The 17,221-nt window shown below is 47.0% G+C and overlaps 5 protein-coding genes across 5 annotated transcripts in view; 3 read left to right on the top strand and 2 right to left on the bottom strand.

Moving 5' to 3' along the window:
- The window catches only part of TREMEDRAFT_28097 (uncharacterized protein), a gene marked incomplete at both ends in the record, with an annotated part of 8,652 nt that extends 254 nt beyond the window's left edge, over positions 1–8,398 (top strand). The window contains 5 exons of the mRNA XM_007002360.1: positions 214–246; positions 4,754–4,980; positions 7,613–7,662; positions 7,883–8,128; positions 8,242–8,398. Of these exons, the coding sequence (XP_007002422.1) occupies positions 214–246; positions 4,754–4,980; positions 7,613–7,662; positions 7,883–8,128; positions 8,242–8,398 (713 nt within the window). The remainder of the gene's footprint in view (positions 1–213; positions 247–4,753; positions 4,981–7,612; positions 7,663–7,882; positions 8,129–8,241) is intronic.
- Positions 8,399–10,907: 2,509 nt separating this feature from the next.
- Positions 10,908–12,690, bottom strand: TREMEDRAFT_27528 (uncharacterized protein; the record flags this gene model as incomplete). The annotated part of the gene is made up of 10 exons (XM_007002300.1): positions 10,908–11,282; positions 11,324–11,336; positions 11,379–11,494; positions 11,540–11,603; positions 11,647–11,677; positions 11,727–11,811; positions 11,856–11,913; positions 11,994–12,101; positions 12,177–12,397; positions 12,499–12,690. The coding sequence occupies 10 exons, from the start codon at positions 12,688–12,690 to the stop codon at positions 10,908–10,910; spliced, it is 1,263 nt and encodes a 420-aa protein (XP_007002362.1).
- Positions 12,691–12,976: 286 nt separating this feature from the next.
- TREMEDRAFT_28397 (uncharacterized protein) lies at positions 12,977–13,860 on the top strand (the record flags this gene model as incomplete). The annotated part of the gene is made up of 2 exons (XM_007002402.1): positions 12,977–13,362; positions 13,680–13,860. The coding sequence occupies 2 exons, from the start codon at positions 12,977–12,979 to the stop codon at positions 13,858–13,860; spliced, it is 567 nt and encodes a 188-aa protein (XP_007002464.1).
- Positions 13,861–14,073: 213 nt separating this feature from the next.
- TREMEDRAFT_37759 (uncharacterized protein) lies at positions 14,074–15,026 on the bottom strand. The gene is made up of 6 exons (XM_007002428.1): positions 14,972–15,026; positions 14,902–14,925; positions 14,634–14,776; positions 14,353–14,443; positions 14,256–14,309; positions 14,074–14,206 (listed from the first exon to the last, which is right to left on the bottom strand). Exons 1-6 carry the CDS (start codon positions 15,002–15,004, stop codon positions 14,180–14,182), a joined length of 372 nt encoding a protein of 123 aa, XP_007002490.1. The 5' UTR covers positions 15,005–15,026; the 3' UTR covers positions 14,074–14,179.
- Positions 15,027–15,272: 246 nt separating this feature from the next.
- On the top strand, positions 15,273–17,001 carry TREMEDRAFT_67719 (uncharacterized protein; the record flags this gene model as incomplete). Its single annotated transcript, XM_007002937.1, has 11 exons — positions 15,273–15,512; positions 15,706–15,836; positions 15,946–16,080; positions 16,118–16,195; positions 16,242–16,298; positions 16,339–16,406; positions 16,454–16,567; positions 16,610–16,650; positions 16,692–16,754; positions 16,801–16,922; positions 16,965–17,001. The coding sequence occupies 11 exons, from the start codon at positions 15,273–15,275 to the stop codon at positions 16,999–17,001; spliced, it is 1,086 nt and encodes a 361-aa protein (XP_007002999.1).
- Positions 17,002–17,221: the final 220 nt, after the last annotated feature.

Raw genomic sequence — 17,221 nt, forward strand, 5'->3', positions numbered from 1 at the left:
TAGGTTTTTGGGTTCTTGGGATGGTCTAAAGGGATTTGGGGGACTCCAGTAACGGAAAGGTCGAAAAAGCGGATTTAATGGGTTTTTCAAAATTGATGGGGATTTTTCCCCGAATCCGGGGGTTTGAAACCCATTTATTTTTCCCCGGGATTTTTTCAAAATTCCATGACAATAACCCATGAAAAGAATGAGGGACTTTTTGCGGACCAATAGTCGATTCCCCCGTGTTAAATAAAAATGAACAAGGTTCGCAAATTACTTTTTTTTCCCCCCCCCCCCCCCCCCCCCCCCAAGTCATCATTGCTCTTCTCCGACTATCCTTCCTTTTTCCGACGTCCACTTGGGGCACACCCCTAGTTCACTTGGGGCACAACCTGCCACAACACGTGGCCAGGAACACATAGGCCTCGGGGTTTCACTAACCCCGACCACGCGTCAGATATGAACTCGCCACTGATCGGAATTTCAGTAACGCCGAACTCCACCACAACGACGCGACATGTCTGCTCGCTACCTACCAACCTGTCCTCACCACCACTAATCTCTTTATCGTCATTCTACCAGTAAACTCACGCTCTTTTTCACACACACGGTCTCTACTCGTCTCAAGGATCATTTTGATACTCTTCTCACTCGTTTACGACTATTTTTCACCCACTTCTGGCCCTTCGCTTCTTCAACTGCGCCCTCCCTGACTACCACCAATCAAATTGCTATAACTTCTGACCGAGCAATTGTGGTATTCTCTCGTCTTCTCGACACTGCTCTACTGCTCTCTGCGAGTCCGTGAGTACTTGTTTCATCATCAGAAGTGAAAATCTGACTTCAATAGGCCATCTCGCCATCATCATCCTCGCCACCAAACCCCTCTCGAGAGATTTTTTTTTTACTCTTCAACAACACATCTTCAGCCTTGGTGAATAACTCGACACTGTTCTCCTGTTCGTCCTGAGCTGTGAGTACTTGTTTTATCATCAGAAGTGAAATGCTGACTTCAATAGGCCTCCTCAACCTCAAAATCCTCGCCACCGAACTCCTCGAAAAAACTTTTTTCCTGCGATAACACATATGCAGCGACACTGATCCCTGGTTCTTCCTGAGCTGTGAGTAGTTGTTTTACTACTATCAGAAGTGAAATGCTGACTTCAATAGGCCTACTTAACATCATCATCCTCGCCACCGAACTCTTCGAAAAATCTTTTTTCCTGCGATAACACATCTTCAGCCTCTATCGATAACTCGACGCTGTTCTCCTGGCCTCTGCGAGTCTGTGAGTACTCTTCTCATCGAAAAATGTAAAAATCTGACTTTTACAGGATCTTGTCATCATCATCATTTTCGCCACCGACATCCTGGCAAAAAACTTTTTTAATTCTTCAACAACACCACCCCCGGGGTTCTAATTTGTCGACATGTATTCTGCTGGTCTCGGGCTACGAGTGAGTACCATTTTTACTGCATGAAGTAGTCATTCTGATGAGTTAGATGTCATCACCGATTCTTATCCAATCATCACCACCCTCTTCACCAATTCTGGATCGTTTTTCACGGTCCCCTTCTATAAAATACAGTCCTCGCCACTCTCGATCTCCTTCTATCGTACCAGAAACTCAGCAACATCGTCCTCAAGATCATGACAATGATTCATTGGACGAATTACTTGAAAATCTTGGTATTACCCCTCGCGAAGAACCAGGGTTTGATGCTGTGGCTCACCACATCCACCCCCCCCTCGATCTCGAACCTCAACCTACCATGGAAGCTGCTCGACTACATACTCAGCAGGTTGCCATGGGACATACTGTCTGCATCGTCACCAAACGCAGTATAAAAGACAAGGGGAGGCTTGAACTTCAGTGTGTTCATGGGGGGGATGGTCGGTCACATCGAACCAGTGATTTTGAAGAGGTTAGAAAGCGACCCCGAACCACCAAGCAAAGTAACTGTCCCTTCTCTATCATTTGGCGAAGGGAGACTAAGAAGATTGCTCAACAGGCCAACCGTGCGCCCCTCTGGATCCCCTACACCATCGAAAATTCTCATAATCATGAACCATTGCCACTCCTCTATTACTCTTTTATCCGTCAGGCTAGTCGGTCTCCTGAAGTTCTTCAGTTCATCAGACATCTCCTCGAAAGTGAACACACCCTTCGAAGTGTTGTTTTAGCCGTTCAGCTTCATTTTGGTGACAAAGTCTCCCTCACCAGGAAAGACGTCGAAAATATTCGATTTTCTCATGAAAAGGCCCTTCGACAAGGCCTCTCTGCTACCGAAGCAGCTATTACACGTCTCACCGACAATAACGATCTTTTTAAAGCGTTCACCAACAGTAAAAAAGAACTTTGTGGACTCGTCTTTACCACTCCGTCAGCCAGAGCTATGACACATTCCTATCCTACAGTCCTTTTCATGGATTGTACATACAGAACCAATCGATATTGTCTTCCAATGCTTCACATTGCTGGATGTACTGCTACGAATCAAACCTACACCTCTGCAATTGCGTTTTTAAGTCGAGAAGTGACTGAATGGTACTCCCTGGCCATCGAGGCCTATCTCCAACTCATTGGGCCTATCAACAATGATATCAAAGTTATCGTATGTGATCGTGAAATCGCTTTACACAACGCTCTGTCTATCCACCTACCTCATGTCCACCTTAATTATTGTCGGTGGCACATTCGCGAAAACATCAAGGTCAACTGTCGAAAACATTTTTCGTCCCTTTATAAAGAGGAATGGGTGGAGAAGTTATCTGAATTTGGTGATCATTTTCAGAACAATATCTGTAAAGCAAAGTCTGAAGAGTCATTAGATAAAGCTCTGTCATCAATGCAGACTCGGTGGGGACATGAACAGTTGGATGGTGCGAGGGCTTATGTGAGACAATTGGTGGATGAACATAAGACACACTTTGTCTCTGCTTTTATCGATAAATACCCTCATCTTGGACAGACAGCAAACTCTCGACTTGAAGGAAATCATAATGCATTCAAGAACTGTCTCAAAAATGCGTATAGCGACTTCTATGGATTACTGCGAGTTGCTCAACGGTTCTTCGACGATCAATGTGATACAATATTACACAAGATGGCTCATGACCGACTCGTACAGGATACCACCATCAACTCTGTCTTTTATAATGTCAAGAATCGAGTCTCTCAATGGTCAATTTTCCTCATGAAAAAGCAGTATGATAAAGCAAGCAGTGGCAAGGTCGAAAATGATGATGAGAGTAACCTGTATTCGACATCCATGGGCCTCCCTTCTGCTCTGCAGATAAAAGAAGTACTAGAAAGAGATGGTACCATTGCTCTTGGTCCTCTCCATCGTCATTGGCGTCTCCTTAACCCCATGTCCTGGCCAGACACGATCAAACAGGCCACTGCAAAAGTTAGTGGAGATGTTAGTGGGGTTCATCCACTGCTAGGGCCTGAGTGGGATGTCGACAATGATACGAATCGAATTCGAGATCCCCACCTTCGAAGAAACCGGTTGGTATTAGCCAAGAAGAACCTCAAGAACCTCACCACCACTCAGATCGATCTGACCACCATCGAAGACGACGATCTACCTGCTGATAATCCCTACTTTTTACCTCCTTCTCCTACTCTTCCTCCTTCTCCTAAAAGAGGGGTAAAATCGAATTCTACACAGCTCGCAGATGATGTCTCTCACACTGGCCGTCTCCACACTCAGTCAGAGAAATTCCTTGGTGTCAAGAAAAAGGCAAATCGTCCCTGTCCCCTGTGTGGTTCAAGAAGTCATGGTCCTAAGAAGTGTAAAAGGGCTAATGAACATCGAGAGAGGGATCCTGAGGCCTATGATCGCGAGGTAAAGGCGTATGATGCTGGAGAAACGACCTGGACAGAGGGATCAGTAATGGGGACTAATGCTGCTCTTGAGAAGAAGATCTCGAGTCTTCAGGAGATGGTTTCCGGCCTGGCTAAGAGTATTGAGGACAGAGATAAAAGGGAGAAGGAAAATCGGCCTGTAGTAGTGAGGACAGAGGACAGGATGGTGAGGACAGGAGAAATGATCACTAGGACAGGTTATTTGGTGGGTTTCTCATATGATAATGACATTTCTCCTTCCCTCCTTCTCCCCCTCACTGTCCTACAGTCATTCCTGGCTATATTGCTCTGTCTCTGTCTATATTGGCCTCACGATTTCGAAAATTTTCACTCTTCTCTTAGTCTCTTACTTCTAAAAGTTTCCTGCAAGCTGATTGGTCCAGGAGACACCAGGAAACGGCCAATATCAACCGAATGTGAGTCTCTAATACTGCATTATCGGCTGTATCCGATGGGGGGTCTCTAATGAACAGGTACCCCCATTTTTCGACATTTATCCTCTTGAGGAGAGGTACCTACCACCCCCCCCTCTTCCACCTACTCTCCCTCCTCTATCCTCTCAATATTGGCCTCCCTATCCCTCCCAGGGCTCTTCTAGACATCCCTATGGCTCATATTATCCTCCTGGACACTGATAGTATGAAGAATGCATGGACAATGAGCGGAAATGACATGGTATAGCTAATAATGACATTGACGATGTAAGAGAAGAGTGAGCAATCAGAGGTCGCGGGGTTAGTGAAACCCCGAGGCCTATGTGTTCCTGGCCACGTGTTGTGGCAGGTTGTGCCCCAAGTGAACTAGGGGTGTGCCCCAAGTGGACGTCCTTTTTCCCTTTAGGACGGTAGGTATATGACCATTCAATATGAAAACAGAAAAGTTTGACTGACTCAACTAAGAAATGGCACAAGGTTTAGCATCTACCCGTATACCTAGAAACAAACTTTTCCTAACTACCAAATTTTATCCTTCCGGTCCTCCTCAACCAGCCAAAGAAGTGACGGATGGTTTACGTACAAGTCTCAAGAAACTTGATCAATTCGGTGGGAAAGGTTATATAGATTTAGTTTTGATTCATGCTCCTTATGGTGGTTCTGAAGGTAGAGCTCGACATTGGGAAGGATTGGTTATGTCACGAACTACATCGTAACATCCCTGACAACCACCATCACCGACCCTCCTTTCACCATCACCAACCTCCACTCGAACCACTGAGACCAACTACGACGAAGTTACGAGAACCAAAGGGGGGATTTGTCACGATAACCCCGCCTAGCGGAGAACTACGGCGAAGTTAGTGGAAGGCAGCCGAGGGAGGGCAGGACAAGGGAAGTTAGGCGAAGTTAGCCGCAGTTCATCGACGATCATCTTATCAGTTTACCACTCGACGAATCACTACGGCAAAGTTAGCCGTAGTTCCTCGACGAGTACCCTGTCTTAGTGAGACAACGACGCCCCACTACGACGTAGTTAGCCGAGGTTTGTCGACCGTCGGTCAGTAGAGAAGAAGAAACGATGTTTGTGACAGTATCAAGGATCGCTATTACCGACGACCCGTGCAAACCTCGGAGAAGTTCGAGATTGTATGCAGCCAGAGAGGAGAATTACAAGAAGTATGAGTAGACCGGGAGAAACAGTAGAGGAGACGGAGAGGAGGATGTTAGAGGAATTAAGACAAAGCTTGGGACCATTGCCTGGTGCAATTGATACCCCCGAAGGATCAACTCAAGGCGATGATTTCTATCCACCCCTACCTTTTGAACCACCTCCCCAGCAGACCGGACTACCAGAACCACCAGCGGTGAGGACAGGTTCCGAAGGTTCGGGACAGACCCCACGACCAAGGGAAGGGAACACAGGAGGTAGGCTAAGTTCGGCCGGGAGCGAAGTAGTAGGAGGAGCTGAGGAGGAGGCCACAACGCAGAAGATGATGCTGGCGATAATGAACATGATGATGGAGATGAATAAGGATATGATAGCAGAAAGGAAACGTCGAGAGGAGCAGGAGAAGAAGAAGGAACTGGAGACGGTTGGGGGAATAGTCGAGGGGATCTCGGAGGGAGTACGGCTCGCCATTGGAAGGCAGGCTTCGGCGACCCCAGGAGTTGCTGAGATGAGTGGAGGGATAAAGCTTCCCCTCCCAGACCTGTGGAGGGGCGAGAGGTCAAAGCTCACGGCATTCATCTCAGAATGTGAAGTTCATTTCGAGATCAACACCCGCAAGTTCCCCACCGACCGAGTAAAAATCTTTTTCATGATTTCCCATCTACGTGATACTCCTCTTCTTGCCGTCCAACCGAGCTCGAAGAGCTGAGCCCGGAGGAACAAGACGAGTTGTTCCAGGTAGTTCCTGAACAATACCACCAGTACATTGACGTGTTTAATCCGAAGAAGGGAGGAGAGACCCTTCCCCCTTCGAGGTTGTCACGGCCGTCGAGCAACTACTTTCTAATAGACCGACGGTCGACGAACCTCGGCTAACTTCACGCTCTGAGTCGATGTCTCACCCAACCAGGAGGGCGCAAACGTCGAAAGGAGTGTAACTACGGCGTACTTCGGCGTAGTTACTCTAACTAGGGTGTTGTTCTACTGATGGCGATGTATCTCGATTTATAGCTATCTCTATCTGTCTTTTACTACTGACAACAATCAAGGATCGCTGAAGAACTTCAGCGATCTTCTCAGCTAATATGACCTATCCCTCCTAGACGTTCATCCAACCCTCCCGCGCTTTGACGTACTTCAACGCACTTCGTCCAACTTCCCAAACCCCGGCCATCCTCCTCCTCCTTCGACTAAGTCCGCCTAATATCGCCGCACTTCTGCTCCCATTGTCCCTACCTAGCCTAACTCCGCCTAACTTCGCCGCACTTCTGCTCCCATTGTCCCTATCTACCCTAACTTCATCTAACTTCGCCGTACTTGGTCTCAGAGGTCCTGAGTTACGTGTAGAGTAAAAAGGTTTGAGTCGTGATGGGGTTTTGATGGTCAAAGGAGGGTCGTTGTTGGTGGAATAATCGAGGTGTCACGACGTAGTTCGTGACAGAGGTCCTACGATTTGAAGTTTGAGCTTAAGGAGGGGGCGAACCTGAAGGTCGCCTCCCTCTATGCTCAAGGAGAAGATCAGAGACGCGCGCTGAGAGACATACTAGATCGCGAAATCGCCGCTGGCCGAATTCGAGCCAGTAACTCGCCGTACGGCTCACCGATGTTTATGATACCGAAGAAAGCCGAGGGACAATGGCGAATGGTTATCGACTACCGAAAACTGAACGAAGCGACCATACCAGACGCCTACCCCCTCCCATAAATAGGCCTTTTCGTCGCAGTGGTTTAGATCACTGTTCCGTTGGGCACTGTTATATCGTGCATATGCTGGTCAGTATGTCTCGTGACAGATTAATCGGCGGTTACGGGTAGGATCCTGGGTTCGACTCCCCGGACGGCGCCGGGGGTAACCCAGGCCCTACTTGGAAAACCTCCCTCTCGGAGTAAGTTTTCGGTCTATCGTACCCTTCCCAAGTGTGGGGGCCCAAGCGGGGTCCCCTTGTCGGGGCCCCAAAGCGGGGGCCCAAGAGAGTGCATAATGTCACAAAGTGTGTGACAAGTCGAGCGAAAGTCGGGGAAGGGTATTTAACCAGCGATCGGCGGTAGTGTTAACCGCCGATTAATAGGCCTTTTCGTCGCAGTGGTTTAGATCACTGTTCCGTTGGGCACTGTTATATCGTGCATATGCTGGTCAGTATGTCTCGTGACAGGTTAATGCTCAAAAAGAAGGATGGGTAAAGGATATTGGGGTTTCGAATTTGTGAGTTCTGAGTTCTCCAACTTTGACTTGTTTCCATTTCTACGTCTTATTCGCTATTACCTTCTCCATCATCTTCTTCTCTCCCACTCACATTTTTTACCCAACTTGATCTCCCTTCCTTCATCATTCCGTCGAGCCAACAAGGAGAGATGTCACCTCCGAATCATTTTGATAAAACATGAATTTTGAGAGATAAAATATATGTGCTAACGTCTTCAAGCGGTGTAAAACATTTGAAAGAATTACCAGGTCCTACACCTGCAATCAACCAAATCGAACTTCATCCATGGTGTCAACAACGTGATATCGTTTCTTACTGTCAACAAAACGGTGTCATAGTCCAAGCTTATTGTCCTCTGGTCCGAGCGGACAAGAAACGTTTAGAAGATCCAGTAGTTACCAAGATCGCAGAAAAGCATGGGAAACAAGGGTCGCATGTGATTTTGAGGTGGAGTTTACAAAAAGGGTAAGTCGTCTTTCCTTTTGTTTTTTGCCGACTTTTCCCCAATCCCGCTCAACTAATCGTTGAAATGGATTGGTAAGAGTACGAGTAATGTTGAATACCTCGCTGATATCCAGTTTCGTACCTCTTCCTAAAAGTGTCACACCGTCAAGGATCAAGTCCAACGCTGATTTATACGACTTTGTTTTAGATGAAGAGGATATGAAAGAACTTGATAGTCTAGATGAAGGTGCTGCAGGAGCTTGCAGTTGGAACCCTGTCAACGAAGAGTGATTTGCCGAATCAATAGTCGTGGTTGATGAAAGAATATGTTGAAGTATCAGAACTAGTATGATGCAATTTGTTCTAAGTGCGAGTGCTCTCATACTCTCATGCCGTCATGACTTTTAGATCACTTGGAACAACGTAGCACTCATAGTCCTTACATGATCTTATTATTCCTTCCATTGCGATAGATACAGATTCTGACCAATGCCTTTTCCTAAACTCCCCTCCGGTTCATTTTCTCAGATGCGGTGGAAGGGGCGGAGGACCCATAGGTGTAGCATAAGTATGTGTGCTTGGTCCAGCAGCTTCGACATCAGCCCATATCCGTCACTGTCCACTGACAAGAAATCAGACTTACCCGGTGTCTCAGCTTCTGTCCGACGACTTTGCCCATTGACACGAAGACCATCAGTAAAAGTTCCCGAGGTTGACGCCGCAGATGGTCCATCACGATGTAGGTTAAAACTTGTAGCATGTGGTAAGGGAGTAGATGTTTGAAATCTTTCTTGATCAAACCGATAGTGTCTAAATATCAGCTCCGTACAAGTTACCTCTAGCTGAGTCTCATGAGAAAGAACTATCACATACTCACTGAAGAGCATTGGATATGTTATTCCTCGGAAGTCGATTCAGACCTGGAGGAACAGTACTCGAACGTGGAAGTACCGTTCGTGTTCCTAATACACTTGGCATAGGTGTAGAATTTCCATTACTTCGAATGTGGTGTCCTACAGAAGCGGGAGTCAAGAATCTACATTATCAGTACTTACAGTAAATACACTTCATAGCGAGACACTCACCGTTTAGGTGTATAAGCGATGGAAACACGTTGTCTCTTGTTTGATTCACCCGTGTCGTATGTCTCCCCTTCAAGAGACTCATCGGCTTCTTCCACAGTAGCTAATCGAGAAGCTTGGACAAATGGAGTTCCATTGTTATACTGAGTAACTAAATGTTTGTTCACAATTGATTGCAATTCGTCTTTCTCTCTGACCTGTCAGCGTCAAGCATGTGGATTTGAGAGATCACATCAGGATATCACTCACTTCTTGACTTTCTCAAGCTCCTTTTGAACCGCGGCCAATGTCAACATATGCGATTGAGTTGACTTCATGAGCTCCTACGAATCAGCTGAAGGCCAATGACGTGTGATTGACGAACAGCTTGATGGACCGTCTCTTTTCGTAATTTTCGAACTTGTCTTTCGAGTTGAGAATTTTGATACTGGTCCGTCAGCACCGATCTCACATCGAGAAGCAGAACAGAAGGATGCTAAGGATCGAGTATTGAGACTCACACGTAGTTGATCTGACCGCAATTTAGCACTTTTCAACGCTTGATCCGCACTTGCTAAATCCCGTTCCATGGCTCGAAACAGGCCTGAAGAATTACTAAACCATCCTAGCATGATCTGTGGTTCCTATGACATGAGCTTGACTCTCCTTTTCACTTGTGATTAGGTTCTCAGCGACTGAAGATAGCCCCTTCGATGAGAATTTGAGGAAGAGGATACTTCTCACTTACTTGTGCATGAATAGAGAAAACCTTTATTCCCTGTTTCTTACAATAAGTGCACACTCCTTTCTTATCTCCCTCATCAGCTTTTTGTCATCTTCCGATGCGACATACTTTCATGAGTTTTATCATCACATAGGACATGGTAGCAATCAGTCATCCAAAATCGTCTCCCATCGCCAGGTAAAAGAGGAGCATCACTATTGTCAGCTCTTTTTCGTACGTCACATTTGCCGACTTCACTTTGCATGGGTCGGCCTCAAATTGCACTGATCCGCCTCCAGTTGCACTGAACCATTGTTTCAATCACGAAGGTTGAATATTGGACGAGGGAAGTAAGAGGAGAAGCTCACCACAACCAACAAGTCACATACTGCGCAAAAGCCCAAGTATCATCCCCCTTGTGAGCACTGGCAGGGGTGACAGGTAAACTTTGAGCGGTCGAAGTGGAAGGTTCGGGTCCTCCAAATTCTTCTCCTGTCGCACTTGGTCCCGCGGGTATTCCTGCAGGAGGCGGCATGAGTGTGAGATGGTGAGTGAGCTACCCAGGAGGAGCTGTAGTCAGCAGAAGGATGTGGTGTGTGTGAGGAATGAGTGAGAGTGAGTGTACCGAAGCGAAGGGTATGAGTCGTAAGTGTAGTCAGACTGTTTGTTGGCTTTTCCGGAACGTTCAGTGTGTAGACGTCCAGAGCGTATAAGTTGCCTTGAGGTGTTGTTGTACGATGTCAGATCATCAGTCTCCTCTCGAGTATAGAGTGTGAGGTATTCAGTGTGGAATGGCGAGTGAAGATGGAGAAGAATTGAGAATTTGTGGGGAGGGGGGAGAGATGACGAGCTGATGTACATAGGTCTGTGCGTCGATATTACGTAGGGTGGCAAACCTCGCTTGTGATGAAATCAGTCGCGTCTGTAAAGTCACCCCCGCCACATTGTATGCATAACGAACAAGGCCTTCCTGGACACTCACCACATATGTACTTGACACCAGAGGACGCATCATCTATATTGCTGCCAGTTCTTTCCCAGACGGAGGATGATCAAACACCACTTCTCCGGTCGGTGGGCCTGGAGCAGTCTCCACCGCGGGCACCTCCATCGTCAAAGCTTCCACTTTATCTTGCAACTCTGAGATCCCTTGTTCTTTCTTCTCTTCCGGCTCCTTGGCTCGATGTTCAGCAACGATGGTCTGAGCTTCACTCGTACTCGGGTCGACTTTGTCAACTATGCCAGCAGTAGCCTGTGGGCTTTTGGTCATTTGCCCTGAGGCTACGGCATCTGGCGTAGGAGCATACCCCTCGAGGGCGGCAGCGATCCCGTTACCCAATGGCGGGATCCAAGATTTGCCCTCTTTGTCGATACGAGTACCGTCTTCGGCCTGCTGATCAGTTTTGTTTGTCTTTGTCCTTGTATACGTACAAGGCAACAGAACCTAAACTATCAGCACTTTCCATGGGGAGGGAAATGAACTCACTCTGTCAATGTCTTCCAATATATATCATGATCAAAGACAAAGTTATGTTCACCCCCAAACTCGTAGTCCAATTGAGAAGGGGGGACTAGTTCAGTGAGTTTGGGATTAAAGCGGATCTGACCGTCAGTCAAATCTGAACAAAATCGTGAGGAAGCTCTTACCTTGTCCCGAGTGATAGGATCCAGAAAAGGCGATATTCCAGTGAAGAACGCATTCACCCACCAGCTTGTTCTGTTAGCGTATTTGATTCTCGAGGTGATTAACTCACGGCATATTCACGACTAATCCTCTGCCCAATCCTATGTCCAGTCAGCTAACGTACTGAGCTACGCTCCGGTTGCGACTCACTTTCGACATAATGATTCTGTAAGATATTCAATACACTTCTGCCTTTTCCGATGGAAGGCATTGTGGAAGATGTGGCGGATTTGTACTGTTATTTAGTGTAGGTAAACATCAAACCGTCAGACAGCTCACATCGACGATGATGGTCACCTGATCTTGCCCTGGTGGACAAAGATCAATAGCTCGTTCTCTGGAAACGTCAGCATTTCATCTGAAGCACTCAACAGACAAAGAAGACAAAAACTCGAGATAGACTTTGGAGACACATACAGATGATAAATCATATGCCTGATTTGACGAGGAGACGTTTCCGTGTTCTCTCTCCCAGGACGAAGATATAAAACTGGTCGACCATCCATATCGAAACCCTTCAATATTCTGTTAAGTCAGCATGCCATCAAAATGCTTCATGATGATTGACTAGGCGCAGAAAACTCCTCAGAAGACACTTACATCTTACCCGTCTCCGCTTCGACCTTTACATCTCCCGGTTGCATGAGTTCCGGCTTATACTCTCTCCTCCACTCAATGGTGCCTTTGATACGTTTCTTAGCATCGTCCATCTTCCACTTTGCAGCTCGACAGTACCGCGGGTGACAACCTGGGTCATCGAGGAACCGTTTCTCCCATAGATAATAGGAGTCCGATTCGGGTAGTAAAAGGGTCTTGGTGTACTACAACATCAGGACCAACCTGCGACTCGGGTATGTAAGATCTAGACTCACCTCTCTCAGCTCTTGAATCTGGCATGTCAGCAGGAGTCTTCATTATCTACTAAAGTGAAAGAGCACACCTTTTGCAGTTGGTCCGGGGTATATTCCCATTTCTTCTTCGGTTTCGATTCCTCAGGAGGGGTGACGATGACTTCGCTTGTCTCTGGTGGAGCGGGGGCTTGTTCCTTGATAGAGGATGCGCGAGATGATGAAGCCGAGCTTTTGGTGGAAAGACTTGAGAAGATGGAAGACATGGTGTCTTATTGTACCGACAAACAACAGAGGACTCTATCAAGTGTATATGGAGTAGGATCTGAATACAAGAGATTGAGAGAAAAGTGAGGAAGAAATGTGTTCGTCATCGACGGCCGAAGGATTTGAATCAAACTCACTCTGGTGTCATGGTGCCTGAAAGGAACCAACCCCACAATTTGTTGATAAGCGAGCCAGGCCTTACATGATGTGGCATTTCGTCAAGAAACTACTCCTTCTCACCTCGGACACTTTCCCTTCCCTTCTTTCTTCCTACGACAAACCATCATGTCAATCGAGAACCTTGAGAACCTTACTATCGACGATGCTGAAGCTGGGGGTCTTGCCGGTGAAGTTTCGAGAGGAGAACGTAAAGCTCGTAAATTACTAGAAGGTCTCGGTCTGAAAAAAGTTCAAGGCATTCAACGAGTGGTTGTCCGTCGACCTAAGGGAGTTTTACTCGTCATCGCTCAACCCGAAGTGTTCAAGAGTCCCGGTAGCGATTGTTACATTGTCTTCGGCGAGGCTAAGGTGGAGGACCCGGCGAGCGCTGCTCAGATGAGCGCTCAAGCTCAGTTGGCAGCGAGCACCAATGCGGCGCAGAAAGCACATCAGCAGGGTGGATTCAAGGAGGGGATCCCTAAGGAATTGGCTGATTTGGTAGGAGAAGATGAGTGAGTAAAATCCATACTCTACTTGATATCACGTATGCTGACCATGTCTCTCTACTTCTACGATAACACTGCCCTACCCCATCAATCTCGCCCACACTTATCACTTATCACTTCCCACCGTACCTTTGTCCCACGAACCGAAACTTCAAACCCCTTGCTCCTTTCGCCCCCATATCCATTGTCAAACCTTTGACATCAAACTTATCTGACTCATCTCTGCGTCATCATTCCTTCGACCTAACAACCTTACCACGCATCCCTTCTCTAACTCTTTCGTATTGGATGATGTGATCATGTAATGTTCTTTCCCCTCACAGCGCACCGGATCTCGTCGCAGCCGATGGGAAAGCTGCAAACGGCAAAGAAGCCGATACCTCAGACGTCAAGGTGGATGAGGACGACGTCAGCTTGGTAGTAGCGCAAACGGGATGTACTCCGGAGAAAGCGAGGGAGGCATTGAAGGCTGAAGGTGGTGATCTGATCAATGCGAGTGAGTAATCTTTTCTTCACTTCATCTAATCGTCATCTACCATTCCCTTTGACTGTTAGCTCTGAAGCTTCTTGAATGCAGGGGTTCTGAATAGACTCGGGATCGTCAGCGTCAATGTTTTCCGAGAATAGGCTGACTCTCAGTCATGCGGCTCGGGTCGTAATCTCCGTCCACACCCATAGACATGAAGGGCCACAAAGACATGCAGCGGAGAAAGACGTCATTGTAAACAGCCACGATGCATCTGCGTACAGTCTCGAATATGATGATTCCATGCTTCAGATTTTATCGTCGTCAGGATACCAGCCTGCTTCCAGTCGTACCTAATCATGATTGTTGTTGTTGACTATGGAACTTTTCAATCAGCTCTGAGCAGCCTTTATCAACGAAGTAAAAGACTGACGATATCTTTTAATTGTCCGTTGGCCTCTTCAAATTGTCTCTCCAGGAATTTTGCCTGTTCATGAGCTTTATTCTTCACCCGAGGGTCGCGAATTCACCTTCTTAGTAAGATTTGTCAGGTCATCGTCCATTGTCTTCTCCAGGGTCGTTTGCTCGTTCTTGATCTCTGCACGGGGTTGTATCATGAACCTATACATTAGTTCTCCTTCATGTCCACATTCCTCATCCCTAAGAACGAACCATTAGGGGATATAGGAGGTATGAAAGGAACTCGTGAAGGGGAATGACAGATGAACTCGGAGGATCGCAGATTCAGTGGTTCAGTATCATTCAACATGTGAGATGATTATCACTAGGAGAGATAGAAGAAACAACTCACATTTTTCCCACACCCTTGTACATTTTACTAGGTTCGGGAACGGTAGCCAATTCTTTCATTGTGAGTTGTAAGATTCTACGTTCTTTCTCTTTACTTTGGATTTGAGCTCTGGCCACGGAGAGATTACGTTGAGAGTTTATCGCCTGATTGTGAGTTCTTTCTTCCAAGATTCGTATCATGACAACTGGGAGTGATCGCGTTCAAGGGGATAGAGTGCATCTCGTGAAGTCATGATTATGAGGACAAGGAGGGTGGTAGATGCGCTCACTTGAGAATGGATCTGTTCCAGTATCTATGTTGTCAGCGAGTTACCAGAGTAGTACATCGATGTAGCTTACCTTACGCAAAGTATCATCTGATAGATTTGACATGATGTCTGTATGTTCTTTCTTTTTCCATTACTTGTTCTTTGCTGAGAAGAGTAGTCCATGCGAAGATTGTCCTTGTCCTTGTACTGTAGCCTTCTGCCAACGTCTTGTATGCAACCGTGGGAAAATGTCCCTTTCGTGCCAGTTGTTGGGAATCCCAAAGGTCCAGAGACAAAAAGTTAGTCACGACCTTTCTCTCTCTCCTTTCTACACAACATCCACTGCTCTCTCAAAACATACTCAGAACTTCAAGGAGAGTTGTAAATCCATTATGTTGGAGCTACCAGTAGTATCTCTTGATGATTACCTTCGTGATCCCACTTCTGATTCAGGTAGGAAAGCCGCACAAGCTACGGCGGAAGCTTTGATCCTCACTGGTGCTGTTGTCGTGAGAGATTCGCGTGCTCCTAAACAAGCCAACGACAGATTTCTGGATCTATTTGAAGACTATTTTGCGCAAGACAGGGAGGAGTTGGAAAAAGATCTTCGACCCGAGGTGGGGTATCAGGTCGTGCGTCGCTTTGATTCATTCCACCTTGGCCACCTACACGATCACTCACTAACTACCCAACTCTGTCCCCCACGCCCGACTTCTCTTTCCATTAAAAGCCCACTCAATGCGTTCAGCGTACGAGAGGATAGTCTAAACTATCAGCTGATCTGCCAAGGGGTTGAGGGACAGAAAGTCGAGTGTTAACGATCAGGGCGTGACTCTCGAGAATACAGAACGGCCGAAGTGTTCGTCTGACGAGGAATGCCTCAGTGTCATCGCTATGCTGGAAGAAACACAAAGACCAGTAGACCTCAGTGGGCATGGTGCTGATCCAAAATGTCGGTATGTCGACTACTTCGTCTCTTGACGTGGAGTTCTCATATACCGGCTCCCTCGTGCAATGCGAGAGGGGATAAAACAGCAGTGGCCAGGGCCTGAAGCTGAGAAACAGATGGTTCCATCGAATGTCAGAAACGCCACCTTATCCTTCGGCCTTTCCAGTTTGCTCGGCTCCCAATGTCACTCCACGCGCTTTCCCCGACTGGGAAGTTCGTGTGAATGAGTGGGGAGGGTTCATGAAGCAAGCGTGAGTCTCCTCTTACTTGTTCTCTGCTGATGACAAGTGTGGAAGGAGTGACACGGATGCTCGCGGTAGGTCTGGGATTAGACGAGTTTGCTTTCCTTTCCGTAGGCAAATTTGGGTAGGTCTCTATCCGGTCGACTCACATGGGAATGTACTCATTTCAGGTCACATTTACTTGCGCCGACAGCCACCGATTTGGAGAAGTACGGAAAGCTCAACACGTGAGTATCACTCGTGTGTGACGTCCAGCTGATTTGTCAGTATCTTCGCTGGTTTCCATACCGACCTCAACTTCTTGACGATTCATGGGCAGTCCCGATATCCTGGCTGTGAGCTCACTGGTTCTTATTCTTGCCTGCCAATAGCTGAGAGCTAGTGCACATATGGGCAAGAAATAGTGGAAAGAGAATTTCTGTCCGAATTCCTCCGGAATGTCTACTGGTGCAAGCTGGAAAGCAACTGGAATGGGCTACTGGGGGATTGATCAAAGGCAAGCTTTTTGAATTGTATCATATACGCATCTGACATATAGCCGGGTTTCATGAAGTCGTATGCACGGAGGCGACCTTACAAGTGAGAATGTCTTCCGGAACCGATTTTCACTGACGGTACAGGCGATGGAGAGACGCAAGCGTGAATTTCCTGACCGACCTCTGAATCGTATCTCCTCCACTTTCGTAGGCCTATGGTAGCTCATTCCGTAATCAGTGTTGATGTGAACAGTTTTGGCATCTATCACCCGATCATCTTCTCCAGCCGGACCCGATCCTTTCCAAAATGGCAGAAGACCGATTTGGTCCACAGAAGGCCTATGGTGCTATGCTTGTAGGAGAACAAGTTCAACGGTGAGTCCATCACCCATCTCTTGTCCGTAAATGATAGAATAGAGAGTTGGGATTGATTGCTCTCATGCCTTCGAATTGAAATCTCATTACATTACTTTGACCCGGCTACTGCGTGGCGCGGCTGATTTATTTCCTTCGTTTTCTCGATCACTTTCTCTCGCTTGTATCGTCATTCCATCTCGTATTTATTACCTGTTGTATAAATAGGTGATTTGCATCGTGTTGTTCACTGTTTCCCTTCTTTCCTCTTTCAATTCAGATCTCTCGATCCTATTGATTGAAACTCGATCGTTCAGAGC

This window comes from Tremella mesenterica, assembly GCF_000271645.1.
Source record: "Tremella mesenterica DSM 1558 unplaced genomic scaffold TREMEscaffold_2, whole genome shotgun sequence".
Lineage (NCBI taxonomy): Eukaryota > Fungi > Basidiomycota > Tremellomycetes > Tremellales > Tremellaceae > Tremella > Tremella mesenterica.